General features: G+C 39.6%; 1 protein-coding gene and 2 long non-coding RNA genes across 4 annotated transcripts; 2 read left to right on the plus strand and 1 right to left on the minus strand.

Annotated features, from left to right (window-relative positions):
• Positions 1-1,028: 1,028 nt before the first annotated feature.
• LOC111262094 (uncharacterized) lies at positions 1,029-5,271 on the minus strand. Its single transcript, XR_002681397.1, has 3 exons — positions 5,134-5,271; positions 2,835-2,990; positions 1,029-2,427 (listed from the first exon to the last, which is right to left on the minus strand). It is a non-coding gene; the product is annotated as an uncharacterized LOC111262094 (long non-coding RNA).
• Positions 5,272-5,378: 107 nt separating this feature from the next.
• LOC111262092 (uncharacterized) lies at positions 5,379-9,898 on the plus strand. 2 transcript variants are annotated; one of them, XR_002681396.2, is made up of 3 exons: positions 5,379-5,499; positions 5,763-5,910; positions 8,756-9,898. It is a non-coding gene; the product is annotated as an uncharacterized LOC111262092 (long non-coding RNA). The 2 variants fall into 2 exon arrangements; XR_002681395.2 differs by having other exon boundaries at positions 5,384-5,499; positions 5,756-5,910.
• A 4,726-nt stretch (positions 9,899-14,624) lies between these two features.
• Positions 14,625-18,580, plus strand: LOC111262100 (small ubiquitin-related modifier). The gene is made up of 3 exons (XM_022836093.2): positions 14,625-15,401; positions 16,377-16,491; positions 17,262-18,580. The coding sequence occupies exons 1-3, from the start codon at positions 15,381-15,383 to the stop codon at positions 17,591-17,593; spliced, it is 468 nt and encodes a 155-aa protein (XP_022691828.1). The 5' UTR covers positions 14,625-15,380; the 3' UTR covers positions 17,594-18,580.
• The last annotated feature ends 162 nt before the right edge of the window (positions 18,581-18,742 follow it).

Consider the following 18,742-nt stretch of genomic DNA (forward strand, 5'->3'; position numbering starts at 1 on the left):
GTGTTTTAGCGTAAGGTACATTAGTTAAAAAAGGGCTGGGATAATTATTTACATATAAAATTTATACATTCGTAATGACCGTACAAAAAATTCGATAATATTACAACAAGACGCAATCGTTCTTAAACTATATGATGTTTTTTTAGCTTCTCTGCATACCACTGGCTACTTGCCATAGGTTTCGAAAAACTGATATTTTCTATTAAAAGATCAATCCACAAAAACATGTCTATTAGCTGGATTCGCGCGTCTGACGTGTTTGGTAAACGTTCTGCTGCCATTAGCTGGTAGCCAATTTCCTTCGTTGATGTGACATCCGCTGTGGCCTCTGCCACCACAGCGGATATTTCGAGAAGAACCTGATTAATAATAGGTATAAACCGAAGTCTCACAGCGCGCCTCACGTGAAAAATGAAGCTAAATTTATTATAGGTAGATTTCATCGCATGCAATCGTCGGACAGCTTCAGACCCGTTGAAAGACTAGTGACATTTGCCTTACCCGTACTGTTAACTTCGTCCAACCTTAAAGCGAACAAACAGGCTCCAGCAATGCAGAGAGGGTCGTGCTTTACTTTACTAGATAGCGTTCTATACCTAGAAATACCGAATAAATCGTAAAACTAGCCTTACGGACTCATAATTGGAACGTAGGTATACTTTCTGCGCGTTCATGTACAAAACGATTATGCACCAGCATCGTAAACTATTCAAGTGTATTCCTTACTCTAAACAGACGAAGTTACCGTTCACAGATGCTACATAATTCTAATAAGTTGTAATATATTCAGAATTGCTTGTTATTATTGACTGCGGAAATGCTTCATTGTGTTTTTATTTCATCGGTAATTCATGTTTCGACGTAGAGCAATTTCGGCTGAGCTACTTCTAGTTATAAAAACGTATATAACTATGAAATGCAAAAAACGTCTAGCGATTAGAACGTGTCAGGCATATATATATACATACATTTATAGCTTGTATAATACAGTCTGTGCTTGGCGCAGTACGAAAAAAAATCAGTGAACCTAAGAGCTAAAATGGGCATTTATTATTGTTATACAGGTATAGAGAAATAATTGGTGTTCCAGCGTACCATTGATACATCTGTGAGTGTTCCGCAAGTATTCATATATTATGCACAATTACATTTCTCAACTCGATTCTTAAAAGCCCCTACGAGTTTGGTCATCGGCATCGAGAATTATCTGCCGTATTTATTTGTCTAGAAGATGATATGCTACCATAAATAAGTTCGATTTTTGTTTTGAGTGTTGTACGCTATTCAATAGAAATCAACTGTATTTTCGAAATGTTCTTCGAAAAGAGAAATTGTCACAGATGCATGTCAGGAGAGCATCCCCTTAAGCTTCTACAGAGCGGCCTTTATGAGGTTTAGCGATGCAGTGGAAAAAGTTATTTTTGTCTTGTCTATCGAGCTTTTTACGTTGGATAGCTTCGATCACTAACTACATTCAGGCCATATGAAGGTAAAAAGGTTGTAAAGCATCATGTCCACTTCAAGGGTTCGCCAATGTATAAAAACTTTCCAAGTACATAAAACGCAATTTATAAACGATTTCATATAGAAATCTGCCACTGAAGCTGCGTATTACTTGGGATCGAGCGCGAAACTGAGACGCAATGAAAAGCCGTGTTTTTTCGTGCTCTTAACCAAGTTCACAAAAGACGATTTATAATTTCCTAAGTAAATCTGTGAGTTCAAGATGCAGGTCCATAGTCACATGATTTACTTTCTTGACCAATTCACAGTCTGTTTGTCGGCCACCTTCACTAAAACATATCTTGAGGCAGTCCCAATTGATTTCAGATTTTGAACCAGGACGAAGAGTTTCTTTCAGTGTCAGGATGTTATTACATAAATAACAGATGTTCAGCTTTGAAGGCATATGCGTTCAATAATATTTTCGCACGAACACACATAATAATAAAATTATATATCACTCAAAGATCAATGATGATTATCCATTCACATGTCATGGGAGCTGTAGCATTTTTAACCTTCAACGCTTATGGCATGAGCGCTCAACTTGCGGGAAAGTCAGTGTACCAGATTTCCGAACGAAAGCATTAGAGAGCAGCTATTTGCTGCGCGGTATTTACCCCTAATTCCTCAGCATCTACAGAAATACACCCCTCGTTAAGCTCATGAAAGCAGCTAATCTGAACATAAATTAAGGGGAAAATCGTGAATCATGAAACGGGTTTTCACAACGCAACAGCTTGTCCGGTCCGGCTCTTTCCACCCGTTATCCTTCAACGTTTCCACCTGCTGAAACACGTGGCCAAGGTCCCAGTCGCCAGAAATCCAAAGCGACGTCTCAGATCTTCTTTGAACAGCGGCACCTTCGGCAATGAGCTAAGCTAGTCTGCCTGAAGGCCGTACGCTGAAGGCTTAGAGCACGCTCTAAGAAAGAAATCTTCACACTGTTAGACTTTTCGAATTATATTTACCCCGCAAACCGCTACCGACGTTACTTTCAGGCCAAATAGGCGAAGCGCTGTCGCGAGGGGGAAACTATTTGGCGATCGCAGATGATGTGGTCAACGCTCTTCTGGATCTTTTCGCGAAGTGTGAAGTGATTATTAATATACGATAATATATTGACGTACCGAAGGGGAGAGCCAGTAATAAATATATCACCTGTTGAATAGTGCTGTTCTTATTTAGGTTTACCCTTATTCCTAATTCAGTTTCTGTCATCTTATTTTTCACCCTTTCGGCTAGTTTTACTGTTATACAAGTGCTCAGAATCACCATCAGAAACCTGTTCTCATTAAAAGTTTAGGTAAGGTAGGTCTCGCTGGACTTACCTGGGGTTTCCTCAACTCCCAATTTAGTTACAGCTATCCTTGAGTCGGATGTTAAACAGGAGGGCCTCAAATTATTACTATTAATACGGGCCAGGCGCGACATTTGAAAGAAAGGAGCAGCTCCACCACTGGGTCGTCTAATTTTCTCTTGTTTTCCTGTAATATCGCAGCTAACAAGTTGAGCATATCTCACAGCATTTGACGCATGTACGCCAGGATATATAAAACTACCTATGTAGCCTGAAAGATTGAATGCATTCTTGAAATCAATAAGCTACAATGAACACAGGGAGATTGCTGAATGCTTTTTTTAATGCCGGCCTTCAAAACATTGTACGTTACGTCCGCCGAACGATTTCTCCAAAATCCGTGTTGCAACAACTTTTTCGTTGTTTAAAGCGGCAATCTATTACCTCGTCAACACACCGGCTAGCGGTTTATGGCACATGTCCTTGTCAGCGACTTTGCGCCATGAACATACCCAAAAACTATCAATAACGAAGCATGCCGCCACTGAGTCGGCGAGATGTAGGGACATAATCACCTATTAGAAAGTACAGGCATGCAAGGAGTTACCATAAGAATAACCTTGTGGTCTTTATTGAGGAATCTGTCCCGGCCTACTGGCTTATTGTTCTACGAGTTCATGAGGATCTGCAGGGCCCCTAGCACGGTGAACCTTCACTCGAGGACGCTGCACTCCATCGCCAAGTCCTCGCTATTAGCCGCAGAAAACACCACGCCACTCGACGAATTGTATTGTTAGTCATCAGTGTACCAACGAAGTGATTTACAATGCAGTTCAGCTTATCGAACATGTGTACGGCTACTGTTTAGCCTACGCTATATGCTAGCTCCAAAACATATTCAAATATATCCTTTGTTGTGTGACATACATTATTTGATGTACGCGTTGAGCGTCGCAGCCAGAAGACAAGTTACAGACTGCACTTATGCTATTAGTTTCAAAAAGATCTGGGCTCGTTGATTGAGACGACATGGATGTCGCGGAAGCAAGTCGGACTGGTGACGAAATTTCGCCAAGGTGTTGTGCGTGGTCTTCAGTTTCGTTGACATCACGTGCTGAGATATCTTCGTCTGTTCGCTCTGAAAGGCTCTCCGCTGCCCAGTGACGACGCGATTGGCGCCGCAACGTGGATAATGAGCTTGAGTTGATTATCTAGCGGCAACTGTAACCCATATCTCGGAACGCGGATGTTCTTTGAGTCGAGTCGTTTTAAACAAGCATTAACGTCACCTGCCATGAATGCGGGAGGCTAGAAGGAAGCGACGGTGCTTGCAGGCCATTAATGAACTTGTTTATTAGCACATATGGCAACTCTAACCCCGCGGTACAAACATAAGCCGTTAGGAGGTAGATGCATGAAACACACAATGCGGTGACGCTATTTTTAACTATTCTTGGCTCGAGGTCACACGCTTCACGATTATAAAACATGAAGAAGTCTCCACTGGGACGTCATAGGTCAACTGTTTTTTTTACTCCGTTTAGACGCCATGAAAATCAGGTGAGATAATTGCCCCGGTTCTTGAGAACGGCTAAAGTTGTAACGTACACCGCAGTTTCGTTAAGTAATCCTTAGCATCTAACTGAAGGCCGGCCCTACTCTGTGATCGATCCCTGTCGTGACTGAGCCGCCGTATCCTATGACCTCCGCCATAACAGTTACCACTGAAAGAACTCAAATGCCTGTTACTTATCAAGGCATTGTAATTAGTCATTGTTAATATTCACATGGTCACCATAACGGCGAAACAAATCAGTTATTTGACGTCTGTGTCTTACTGTCTTAGCGTGCTTATATATGCAGGCTCTAAAAGCTCACAGAGTATTTGCGGTCCGCCCTATACACACACAGGGGGGCTTTTTAAAGCAAGTAGCATTCACGTCCATCATTTGTCGACCCAAATCAAGGCAATGAACGTCTTGCGTCCGTTATTCAACAAGCATCTAAAATGCCCGGTATGAAGCCCTAATAGCGCGTGAGCAATAATCCGCCGAGAAATCACATTAGTTGAACACCTCGGCTTGTGAGGGTGCAAGGCTCATAGCTAATACCGGGTAAACAAGTGAACGGACAACACTATGTGGCAAGCAGAATTACACACCGAAATTTGCCCCGACGAGGACCAAGGAACACGCATACTATCGCGACCAGCAATAACATCAATTTATAGAAACACTGCAGTAACGTCTTGACATAAAATAACCAAAGAAAAGAGAACCTAATAAAATTGACTAGCGTATTACAGTGTGCTTGTCCCGAATATACTTTACCAATATTGTCAACAAGCGCAGGTTTCCGTTAATATTTCCAGAAACAGTTGAATTTGGGAACTGAGAACTGCCTAACACTAAACCAATGAATAACTAGCAATTTTAGGGCAGCTGGCGCGTAAAATGGTTTGCTTGATTTATCTCGGGCTATTTAGCAGCCGCGGACAATATCGCGCAAATAGAAAACAGCGTTGGGCCATAAATCAGATGTTACCGCTCACACCTTTTTTTCTCTTCGTCTGTGTTCCGTTGCCTAACGGATCGTACAAACAGACCTTAGTTGAAAACCAAGGCCACGTGGCCATTCAGAGAAAACAGACCCTGTACGAATCTCTGTGTTTTCTACATTCCATATATCCCAGTGAGGTACTATTTTCTTTACATAATACAGAATGCATAGGATAAGCATGTGTATCAAACGAATGCCATAAAGACATGTTGCTACCAAATGTACCTTTCATGCCCTTCGAATGTGTGCATTTATGTATATACTAGTTTGGAAATTTAGAATAGGAAATGTTTAGCCGAACGTGTGGTAAGGTTATGCTGGGTGATGTTGATCTTGATGCATAACAGCTGTAGAAATAGCTAGTAGATAGTGCTATTAGTTTTTTTTTTCTAGAGTATAGGTGAGGATATGTATCGTTATCGGGAAGCCAGTCTGCCCGACTTATTTATCCCTGCTTGACTGCGACGAAGCACTGCTAATTCATCTGTGCGAGTACCTTTATGTTGTACTGACGACACAATGCCTGAAATGACTGTGACTAGTGACAGGTTGGTAACGAATATCTGTTTCTAGGACAACAACGAAAGACTTATAATTTCGAATTGTATCTAGAAGTTTAGCTTATTTGTGTGAAATTCATTCACCGGATATTATAGAAGACTTCCAAATACTGAAATTTAGTTGCGGTAAATTATGCCTCTTATCAAGTTAGCTATGTAAATATAAGAGGCTTTAAAGTATTTAGGGGGAACTCGGTTGTGCTCATGTTGCTTATCTCCTGGAAGAGGAATTTTTTTCAAAAATACTTTTCTTTTTTCTAAAAATTTCCAAATGTTTGTTTTTTAATTTTATCTTAAATATACCATCCTCGTACATCATAGTGATTTAATTTCGAACTATTTATTTTGAAGTACTCTAGGGTAAAACACAAATAATACAAATGCTATCTTAAAAAAGCCAAATGCATCTACACGATAATCTTGAGCATCAGCTGTATGCTTTAAAAGTTCAAGGCAAGACGTATGTGTGGGTCGTCCAGAATGGAACGATCCTTGCGAAATCGACGGCTTACAAGATCAAATAGATAAAATTGTTCTAAAAGATAAATTTCAAAGATACTTTATGTGTATGATTATCGTTTTTGTTCATTAGGCTTCAATATGGCAGGTGGCTGTTAATGCAGGGTAGGCTTGCAGACGACTCGTCAGGGAACTGTCCGCTAATGCAAGATGAACCGTTTGCAACTTTAAAAATTTAATGTTTAAATATAGAGGGCGTCGTTATTTCGGGTGCCTCTCTCGAATGAGTAACAAGGGCCGACAGCTCCACGCTGTGCCTATGTACCTAAAGTGAAGAGACGTGTCATAAAAATGGATTAATGGTCAAAACCATAATGAACTAGATAGCCAGAAAGTACACTGCTGGTTACTGTAAGTGTTATAATATGGCTTAAAAATAAGGTACACTGCTCCATTCAGTCAAATATGAATCTAGTCGTATCCATTAGGCCTTCACAAGCAAATCCGGCGAACTTTAAAACTGAATAAGTTTTGAGCTAGTTGGACTAAAATGATGATTTTAGCATGTTTTATTCTTTACGGGCCCGTTTCAGCGCACTGAGATCTTCTAGACAGCCATCCATTTAGAAACAGTATTCCCATTAGTAGTTTCTATATTCCATAGCTTGTCGAAGCGAATCGATAGTGAGATACGCGTGCCCACCAGTTACTCTTCTATAACATGAAAAATCTCATAATCACACGGACTCAGATCGAGGAAATAAGCGGGCGGTACGGTCTATTGCTCAGTCTATGAAATAGTTGACGTATGGCGATGAAGTCCGATATTGTCATTAAGTAGCCACATTGCGTGCCCTTGATTGTCATGCCAACAATTTATGGGTCTGGCGAGGAACTCGAGAGAAGTGGGCTGTGTTCATCGTCCCATTATTGACGAGTATCTCATAGTAGCAGATGCCTCCGAAGTCCATTGTAAGTATAACGATCACCTCATGTCCAAACCTATTTGACACTATCACTGGGCTCTATTTCACTCCAGGGCGACGTCATCTTGTCGTCTGTCCCTATCTGGATGACGGTTGAAACTGAACTATGCCTTTATGACGTGCGGCGGTATAGTTTTAATGGATCTTTTGTTGATCAAAACTCCACCGATTGTACGTGGAATAGACCACACGGATTTTCAACTCGTGAACGACACTTTTTCTCTCATTTCACTATCTGGGTCATAATTACGTGAAAGAAAAACAATTTTGGCCAACAAAACTCGGATTCCGAACCCTGTGTTTTATGAAAAGTCTTGGATTGCAGCAACATGCCCTTGTTCTGTGGGTCCCGACATCTGGTCACCTCCTCGCTGGCCTTTAACACCCTCATCCCATATATCCGTTCTTGAAACCTTTGCACCGTTCTTGTACTAAATTCTCGCTCAACGCCTCGTTGCCTAATGTCTTCGTCAATCTTCGACGAATTTCCTTTCTTCGAGAAAAAGAAACTTGACCACAGTTAACGTTAATTTTCCAGACTAAAAGATATTTTTTTCTTCTGAACTCATTTCTCTGCGAGCAAACTCAACCAGTTTTCGTTTATAAATTTCTATAAGACCGGAGTATTTGGTTATTCGGTTATTCCGTTCCTAATTCCGCCGAATTCGTTTGTTAAAGCAGCCTGATACGAATCGTCTTCGAAGGCTGGTGATCTAGAAGTGTATTTTGTTTTCTTAAGTATAATATAATATAGTCTTTTTCATAACTACAAGAATGATATTTATTGATGATTGTATGTTTTTTACCTGGCAAGAAGGGCATTTTAATAGCTATATATAAGCATGAGACATTTTCGGATTTCCAGTTCTTGTACCACTTTTGATTTCGTTGAATTAATTAACAACTTCGCCGACAAAAAACCGCCATACTGTTTAGCTCAGTTAGTACTATAGGAGCAATCGATCTCATACTTTACATGTTTCCGTTTTTGATGTGAAGGATTGGCTTGTGCTCTTAAAATTAAGCATTCTTTATTCCTGCACGACTGAACTAAGGCTTCGTATAGTTGGATGCTAGGTCAGTTATTCATTTACGGCCCCAGCATGTGATGTTCCAAACGTTTAACCCCCATTGGTAAAATAATATGCAAGATAGAGTTGACTGGTAAAAAATATACCTTCAAGGAAACATTTAAGTCAGTTGTTGTCCTAATCACTTTCTTTTCTTCACTCTAGACTTTCGGAGTCGAAATGATCCATTTCTGTCACATAAACGAAAGACCAGCGCCTGGTAAGGGTTATGTTCAGGCAATCTTGAGGTGGGCCACCCTTGCAAAGTAGCTCCTTGTATCAGCGAAATTATTTTAAACCTAATCTATTTCGTTGCAGGTACAGGCAAATATCGCATCGTTGTGAGTAGTCCAAAAAGTTTACAACACTGAATAGCCCCTGAAATATCGTCGACGTGACGAAGATACGTAGATCTAAAGATGTCACAAAGGCTCTCTCCCCTTTACAGATGATTTAATTAATCATGGAATCAGTCGCTTTGACGTTCAGCAGGCCCGAGCTGGGTTACATTCTGCCGATTTGGGGATTGACTAACCGTTGACCTAACCAAGATTGAGGCAATGACATTCAGGATAGATGGCTCGTGGCCCACTTTATCTCTTAGGCTAACCGCTAGCATATGTTTATTGATTCACTTACCCAGTAATGCTGATTTTGTATAAAGGCCACGACGTCTGTTAGCAAATTACAGAAAAGCAATAAAGCTTCGATTGCATCATAGCTACTTCTTACCTCTTACTAGTTCTTCTTAATACTTAATCCCAGCAATTCTTCTTCCCGATCCCTTTTTGAAACTCACCCCGCTCGCCACATAATTTGAGAATGAACTAACGGGATACCCATAATTAGGAAAAGTCTTATTGTGGAAAATCTTGAATAAATGCACCGGACAAAGGCCTAGTTTATGATAGGAGTTACGGGAGTGCACCGAACAGTTTTCAGCCGAGTTGTCTCCTTGCTGGCGAGGGCACTACTGTTCGCAATGGCCTACTCGAAGAAAACCTGGAAGGTCGACCGCTAACTCTATCCAGAGGAAGCCATGACGAATGAGGCTTGGAAAAAAAAGCTTAATCTAACAAACATGTATCTATGCGCTATGCAGTGTTCAAGAGTTTCATGAACCCAACAAGTATTATATATGTTCTAAGTGTTAGTAGCCTAGTGTTATATATATGTCACCCTTCCCGCTGCCTACAAATTCAAATGGTTTGGTAGAAATGGAAGAATGGTAGTAGCATGGTGTATAATACAATCATTGCTGAGCTGTAAACAAACCTGTGAAACCCAAGTGGATTACTTTCAGAACCGTACTATAAGCCCAACTCTAGCCGGCCCATGGAACCGTCATACGTATCATATAGCCAAGTTTATCAAATGTATTATTCCATGTTATTAAAGAATGTATGTATTTCAAGTGTTTGAATGTTACTTGTCAAAGGTAAATAAACGGGTTCGATCTAATTGATATTGTTAAAGAGGTAGCACAGCATACGTAACGAGTCCAGTCAGATTCCTTATCAAAAAAATAGTAAAAGTTATTGTTTTACCTTTCGGTAGGGATGATTCAAGTGGACAGAACCATAAGGCTGATGTTGGCCCGCCCGGCCTGAGACAACGCCAGTTAGTACAAGTACCCCTAATAATAAGCGGCACCGTATTAAAATATTGTTTATTATCTATAGTGTCGCGCTTTTAGGAGACGCTAGTAAATGTTTTTATTGTGACTTAAGGCAGATCTGGTGCTGCAATAGCATCCCCAGAAATGACGGCTAATATTTTTTTCTATAATTTAATTTAATAATAAAGTTTTTTTATTCAGCCAAATATTTGCCAAAGCGTATGTGTCTTGCAGGCAACAACGCTTTGGACACAAAACAATGGCACTTTTATGAGCTTAGTGGGACCAAATAAGATAACCAACCTTTTTCTACAGATGCATGCAACCTCGACTGAGATAGCATTTCCTAAGTAATCACGTACTTCTTAAAGCAACGTGCTGCCAAATTATTCTCCGATAAACGTTCATCTTCAACAATAAAATTATCTACCTGTATTTCTCTATCTAAAGAGCTTTATTATAACCTAAAAGATCGACCTCGATTTCGAAGCACCCTGTAATCGTTATACCGAAAAAAACCCAGGCTTGACCCGCTTACTGTACCCTCAGCTAGCTCTAAGGGGCCTATATAGTAGATTTATATCCGCTTTCAGTTCAAATAATAATTTCTGCCCGGGGTCTTTGGGCAACGGGGTGACTTAAACCGATTCATCGAGCTCGCGAATGCTCATAGAGGAGCGGAATGGCACAAGGATTAAAGAGTTACTGAAAGCTTCGCGAAGCCCGGCAGCAGAGAGGTACCTGAAGGAAACGAGATTTTATAATATAAAAGCAGACTGAAACATCGGTTTCGATTAAATGTTTTAATCTTAACTAAAAATAGAAGAGATGCCCTTCAGGTGACTAAAATGTCTTATAAGCGAAAAGGTTTTAACACGTCACTTGACATTTTATATTTTGAACAATGTTTTGAAAGTTCTTAAATGATTTTACTGAAACTAGAGCGACTAAAGGACATTTTCTCGGTACTTCCATACGTATTTAGCGGACATACACCTGTCAAACTATTTAAATTATAGAAATAGCCTAACAACTTGCGACATCTCTGAAAATCCAAGGTTCTACAAACACACTACACCCTGTTTTTGTAATCAGAAATTGTGTTAGGAACCGGGCAAAAATGACACGGCATTTCAGGCAAAATTATTTGGAGTAGAACATACTCTCTAGTTCTATTTATGATGCCCATCCCTAAGGTGAAAGAGACTATCTAAGAGGACTTTCGGCTTCCATACACTCATGGTAAGGCACTGCAGATGAGGCTAAGCGAGAAAACACTTCATCAATATGGCAACATGAACGAAACGAAGGCTACAGGTTGAGCTAAGTAGGAACACATCATATATTGTATCCCGTCGCTAAAACGGGTAACAGGTGGGTCCGACAGAATGTGGATGTGCCATATGAGCGTTTGGGCGTCTTAGTTCATGTCGACGGAAAATCGAGTAAACTGATTGATTACTGCTGGTGGCCGAAACGTTCATCTTCATGGTATAGTGTGGCACTGTTTACTCTCTTCCGCCTCGTGGGATCACGGCCAGTCAATACAGAAATAAATACTAAAGTGACAAAGACAGGTGGAAGAAACGAACAAGACCTACATTTCTAAAAAAAAATGGTTGAAATTCACATTCTTATTTGTTTTATGACCGTAATTTGTATGTGCTCGCATAGGAAGTTCATGGTGGACGCCGAGGCGGATATAGGCACACTGGTAGGCGCATGAAAAAAAAATAGTGCTGATACAACTACTTTTACTTTTATGATTACCGTTATTTGTAATGTTTGTTGTTTCAGTTACATAGACACTCAAAATGGCCACCTTCGTTATGTACTCACACATTTGTGTGATAGGCTAGCTAACATCTTAGTGCGTCGTCCCTTGACACACTTGACCCCTCTATATGCATTGGCATTTTATTTTAAAAATTGATTCTACTTGCTATATACGAAGACCGAAAGAATGGCGTTCCGAAATGGAGGTGTACACAAGCAAACCATGTCAAGAGACTAATAATAGCATAGCTTTACATCATTCACAGACAGTTGAAGAACATTAGGCAAAGATGAATAACAAGTGATGCGAAGGTGTTATTGTAAAATAGCAAATACATCTTAAAAGTTTGTTCTTATATTATATTATATTTGTTCTTATTGAATATTTATTAATTTATTTATTTTTACGTAACGAGTTGATTTTTACCAACGATTGGCCTACCTTATTTAGCCGTATAGGCTTTGAATGTAGGTCTACTTTTGCCTTCCCTTAGAGAAGGCGGAGTGATACAGAATAGTTTAGGTAGACAAAGGGCGAGGTTGGGAGATTTGATAAAGGACAGAGACATGGGATTGACTGTTATATTAGTGACTTACTACAAAATCGGTAAAAAGCTACGTAAAGTGTTTGCCTATTATAGTATACATATAACTAGAACCCAATTATAGTTTCAGATCAGATATAGCTTGGTATGTTTGCGTATTTTCTAATTCCTACTGAGCCGCAAGCAATAGGCCCCTAGCGGGTAGATTGACGCAAACAAATTTCCACTCTGTGCAAACGAATCAATAAAGAAAGAAAAAAATCTTGCATAATTAATTGTATACTGGATCATAAATCATTTACCAGATAGAAATTCGGTTCCTAACCCAGGAAACCAGAACGTGGTGTGACGCAGAGGGTATTTCATTGAGTCGTCCGATTTGACATAGCGAACAAAACCAACCGCTGTTGAGGTTTTTAAGGAACATGAAGGAAGTTTTTAAGAGTACATGAAGCTGTGTCGGTAAACTGAATTCGGCAGAACAAATAGCTTGAGATTCGTGGCGCCATCGTCCCCAATCCAACCCCGAAGGTTCGTCCGACATTCTACAAGGTCGGCTTCTCAGCTCAATGTGTCTCTGTTAAGCGGAATGCATATAATCGGCTGTGGATAGCATACAGAGTACTAATAACATTAGCACCTCCAACTGGCCTCACGAAACCTAAAGAGTCGACTTAGTATAAATCTTCTGTTAAAGTTGTTTTTTCCTTCCATATTTTAGAGAATTCAATGCCATTTTCAACTTAAATTACTCAGCTGGCTCTACTCGAATTTGCTGATACAGTCTGCTGATGCAATTTTCTCTGGTCGTATATATGACCCTGAATTTGATTGAAGAAAGGCAATGTTATTTTTTAACGTAGATATCTGGCATCAACCACGAATATTTACTAGCTCTTTGAATTGGTAAGTCCGTGGTTGCTTCTCAAACTGTTAATATTTAGCATGTCCACTCAAATTCTCAATTTAAAAACACAGCGCAACTATCGAATCAATATAGCGGCAATTATATCGTCAAGTTGCCATTAGAAGGATTTAGTATTTACATTTACTTATAAAAGTCGCATGAGTTTATGCTTAAGACACAAAGCAGAGTAACTTATTCGACCGGGCGTTTTCCTGTTACGGCTAACTTGTGGACATGAATGTGAAAAGTTCTGATTCGCTAAATTAATATATAGCTAATTCCTTGTTGGCTTTGACAGCAAATCTATTCTTATATTGTTGTTTGTCGAGTTTTCGTTCGCCAGAAAAATGCAGGATTTTCAGCCCCAAATATTTTTGGAAATTACTGTTTTTAATTTCGTGATAAATTTAAAATAGTAGCGGAAGCAGTTTTCCCGCAGTTTTGGCTTCCAAAGGCAGAAAAAGTCTGACCTAATTCTATTTCCTTTGCTGTACAGCTAGGCCGAATTTATAACTTCTTATGAAGCCTAAGTTGATAGATACTAACAAAGAAGGTAGAATTAATCAATATGGGCTTTACTTTATCCCGTAAAGATAATTATATTTTCTACATTTTCAATTAGCATAAGAAGCCCTGTAGATAATACATATTTGTAAATATTTTAAGAAATATATATATATATATATTTCTTAGTGCTGCTCTTTTTTGCTAACTTCTCATATGCTTCAATAATGCTCGACCACATTGCTGACGCAGAATAGTAGCAGCAGGGAAACTTCATACCTGTGAATTTAATATTTTAAAGGGAATATCGAATATATTTTGTTGACAAATCACACCTGAAAATTTTGTTACTAATTAAAATATCATTTTATAGGGTACCCTGAAACGAAACATTTTTTTCCCTTTATTCGTCATGAAAAATTGCTAAATCTGAATGCTTAGATTTTGCTTGCCAAATAGGCAATGGCGAGCTTGAAAAAATTTGTCGCAGCCGATAAACGCTGGCATCCTTGCTGGTAAATTTCCGTTACTAGAAAAAATATTGATTGATAGCAATATCGATTTTGACAGTTATTTACACTCTGGATTCATATTTTCTATTTATACACGTTTTAGTTTAGCTTCGTAGTTTAATTAATGCTTTCTAAATTATTATCGCACTTAACTATAGGTAGAAACAAATGCTTTCGATTGGATTCTTCATAACCGTGACTATATTAGACTATAATTAAGCTCTGTACCTAATTCCAAACCACCATCACCATCTTTACATTAATAGTAACGAAAAATTACAAAATATGTAAAATTATCATTTACATTGCCAATTTCTCATGGATTTTATTTTGAGGGTTAGCTGAGGATAATCGTACAGTGAGCCGATGGCAAAGGTTAACACTCAGCGCTCTACCTCGTCATCAAGTACCAACGTACGACCGTTACATGCCTCTTAACTATCATAAAATGTCTTTTACAATGGACCACAAGAAATGAGTTCTATTATTTCTCAAATGGTCATTCCCTCTCCATACGCTGATGCGGCTGTAGACGGCTCCGTCTCTTGAACCCGTGCTGCATCTAGCCTGTATCAGCTCTTGCGGTTCTTCTGGTCTTCTCATATGGCGCTGGTGCTAGTGGTTCTGTTGCGGAACATCACCTAAAGGAATTCGTCTGCTTTATGTTTTACCACCGGTGTCGCTCCTGTAGGCCTAGGGTCTCATAGTTTGCGCAAGAGTTTGCTCCGGTGGAGCAGCACGCTGTGGCTAGCCGCAACTCACACACACCCCGCGCCAATGCGGGATCATTTGGCATTGTTATTGCTAGGCGCTGTTAGAGCGAGTCGAGAGTCGGCCTGACGGCAGGCGTCGTTTGTACCGGACTCATTATCACGCTTTCATTTGCTCTCTATCGGAGTTTGTTGTGTCGTTTCGCCGGTTCGTGAATCGCTTGTGTCCTAACAAGGTACTTCGTCTATGCCTCTGTTGGTGTTGTTGTTGTTGAGTAGAAAGCGGCGGTCTACAATAGCTTCAACATCGGAGCGGCGGCACCCGTTCCTCCGCCAAGTCTCTGGCACACCGTCACTCAGCACGAAACAACATGAGTTCTGATCCCGCCGCGGTAAGTTTAGATGGATTTGATCGAATAGGGATAAATTACTGGACGTCCTAAATGATAAACGGTTCGTTAGACCATGCTGCCCTATGATAAGCAGTCAGTTTGCTAAAATGTTTGTCCGTGTGAATATCACAATCGGTATATATCGTCAAGAATACGTATTCCAGCTAGCTTAAGGCAAACATTTACAACTATGCAAACAGGAGTTCAACTCAAAATTGAGTTATTCTTGTAGATGCTGCTTGATGTTGTGGCGCCAGGTGCGCGTACACACTAGCGGATGCATAGCAAATCTATGGAAGAAACAGATAAAAAGACATAGGTTTGCAGTTCCTCGCAAAGGATTGTCTTGATAAAAAAAAACGGACCACCCTGAAGGGGCGGTTGAACCTTATGCTTAAAAGTAGCCATGTTTTACGTAAATGAGATCCAATTTTCAATCAAAGCGAGTAATAATAGTGATCGACAAGATCACTTTAGATTGCGAGAAGTGGCAGAATCAATAAAAAGTTCACGTGAAGGGTGATTAGAAGATTGTGATAGCGTTCTGAGTAACGTGTTTGCTTATTAAACATTGAGACGCGTAGCGGTCTAGGCTCGAATCAGGGCGTACAGACACTTCATTCAGTGTTGGGAGCCAACCGTTTGAAGTAATATCTAATGGCAATACCGGATGTAGCACTCGAAACGTTTAGACAATCGAAAGAATAGTGCATTTATTGATCCATCGATCGTTACCATTGGACGCCATGTACTTACTAACAATGGTTAATTTTTACGTGAATATCTACGGCTAAAAGTCGTCGAGGTGTTAGCATGTATATCCAAATAATCATATTATTACGCAAAGTCTAAGCATGTATCTCCTTAGCCAATTTATGTACACGTGACATTTCAACACGCAGGAAGACCTTTGATGATATCAGCAGGTAATAGGTAATAGAGATGTATAAGCATCGCTTTCGATATGGATTTTAGGAACGACCTGGGCCGTCAAACTCGTCAGCAGATGCGAAAGAATTCATCAAGCTCAAGGTGAAAGGACAGGAGGGCGATGAAATACATTTCCGATTGAAAATGACCACGCCGTTTAGTAAGTGCTTGTGAAATTCTTTTTTTCTGTTGTTAACAATAACCATTGCTAGTTTCCCATTTACAATAATCTAGCCGCCTATTTGATGAATTAGTTAGACAGTATGCAGTGTTTATCAGGCTCACAGAAGGTGCTTTCAGCTGTCGGGTGTACATGCGCAATGCCCTATAATTTGATCTTTTATTCCAAATCTCATTGAGTTTAATAGTATAATTTATCTAGAAATATGAAGAAGCCGGCGTTATTATTTTCGATTAATTTACGTAAAGGATAATAGCACTTTCTTATTTTCAGCGAAGCTGTGATCCAGAAGCTAAGTAAAAATATGAACGACACGGCAATGAATAAAAAAAATGGTGAAGCCGTATTCAGCTCTGGGGTTTGCTGCAAGTAGCTGCCTGATAGTTTCAATTTTTTAAAGCTCTATAAATTTTTATAATTATCTATCATCAGCAGGTGTGTTGGCAACTTTACTGATAGGGGCGTTTCTAAAACAATAGATGACTTCAAAAAAAAAAATTATGTTCATAGGATATCGCACGTAAAGAAGTTAACCTTTAGCTTCTTTGACATACGGTATCCTGGAATGCGTTATATGACTGGTAACATGCTAACTTTCAGGAAAAGCTACTTCTGCTTAGATCAGACTTCTTATTTCGCTTGGTCAGTAGTTAACACTGGCCCTCAGGAGTATACGACTATGCTCCCAATGTACACTTATTGAAGGACTAAACATGCTTACTCGCGCTTTGGTTTTTCTGTTCACCTAGGCAAAATTAAGAAAAATTACGCAGAAAGGGTCGGTGTTGCTGCAGGATCCGTTCGCCTGATATTCGATGGAAGCCCCGTCTCTGACACAGACACTCCACGTGGCTTGTCTCTTGAAGATGACGATGTGATCGAAGCCTTCGTCGAACAGACAGGGGGCTCAAGCAGCTATAGCACAGCTAGTGCTTGCAGCTCAACTAATCGTTGTTTCAATCGTATACCTCAATCGCGAGCGCGCCGGTGGTCGACAAGGATATTAGAGAGCTCGTTTGAACAACGATCTGCTCCAATCTGCTCTAACGCGCACAATTTAGATCAGAGAAGAAGAATATGATCTGTAGAATGACACTACAGTTTTCTTTCTATCTGTCCACATCCTCTAGCTTAGGTATTGTATCTTTTGGTGACTCGGTAATGAGTTTTTATACATATAATAAACATGCTAGACTTTAAAAAAACAACATAATAGTAGGGCTATCAACAGAGTATAAAAGTGAATTCCTTAAGTCACGAGTTGTCTCACCCCGATTACTAATTAAGATCTGTTTCGAGCGAGAGAAAGGGAGACAGAGAGAGAGAGGAGATGGAGATAGAGGAGAACAGTAGTAAACAGTTTTCGACTCGAGAAACAGTTGTATCAGCTTGTGCCACTTTAATATAGACGATAACTGTTTTCGGTGAGCTGCTTGTTATTTTGTGCGATGGGTAATTTCGTAGAAATTCGGATGTAAACTATGGTAGACGGTATTCACAACCAGAGCACACTGATCTATGGCTAATCCATGATGTAGTCATTCGTTGCAAGTATGGCTTATCTCATTGATTTTACCGATTAGCTAATATCAGTTATTTACATTTTTTAATTTTATGGACCACGATAACACCAGTAAAAATATCGCCACAAGGTTCGTGCATTAATGGTTTGCTTGACAGTGTGCGGCACGAGTGGTCATAATGTGATGTTACGATACGCGAATTTCTAAAATCACATCAATTTGGGAATTATGATAGTTATTACCATTATTATGTCTAATGACAATGATGACGGAAGCAAGAAGAGGTGACGAAACCTTGATTGTTTAACTGATGTTTTACCTTCGCCCTTTTTTTATTAGCGCCATTTACTGAAAAGCTATTCGAGTTGAATCGAGGATTATGAATAACAGCAACATCGGTATTGAATATTACAAGTATATTATTGTCCTAGTACCACTAAATAACTCCCTACTATGTTTTTTGAGAGACCCCTATTCTTTGATGACCACTGGATAGGATTCAATGTACATTAACAACTGTAAGGAAGAGAGCATGATAAAGGAAAGTGAACGAATGATAAATGCGAGCAAAAAGTACATATTAGGTGAGAACACCTTAAGTAACATTAACAACAAATGTAAAAATGTCACGCTTCTGTAAACGCAATGTATATACAAAAATCTATATATATGAATTATCAAAGCGTAGATAACAAACGACATATATG

The sequence above is a fragment of the Varroa jacobsoni genome, unplaced genomic scaffold, assembly GCF_002532875.2.
Source record: "Varroa jacobsoni isolate VJ856 unplaced genomic scaffold, vjacob_1.0 scaffold_626, whole genome shotgun sequence".
NCBI lineage: Eukaryota > Metazoa > Arthropoda > Arachnida > Mesostigmata > Varroidae > Varroa > Varroa jacobsoni.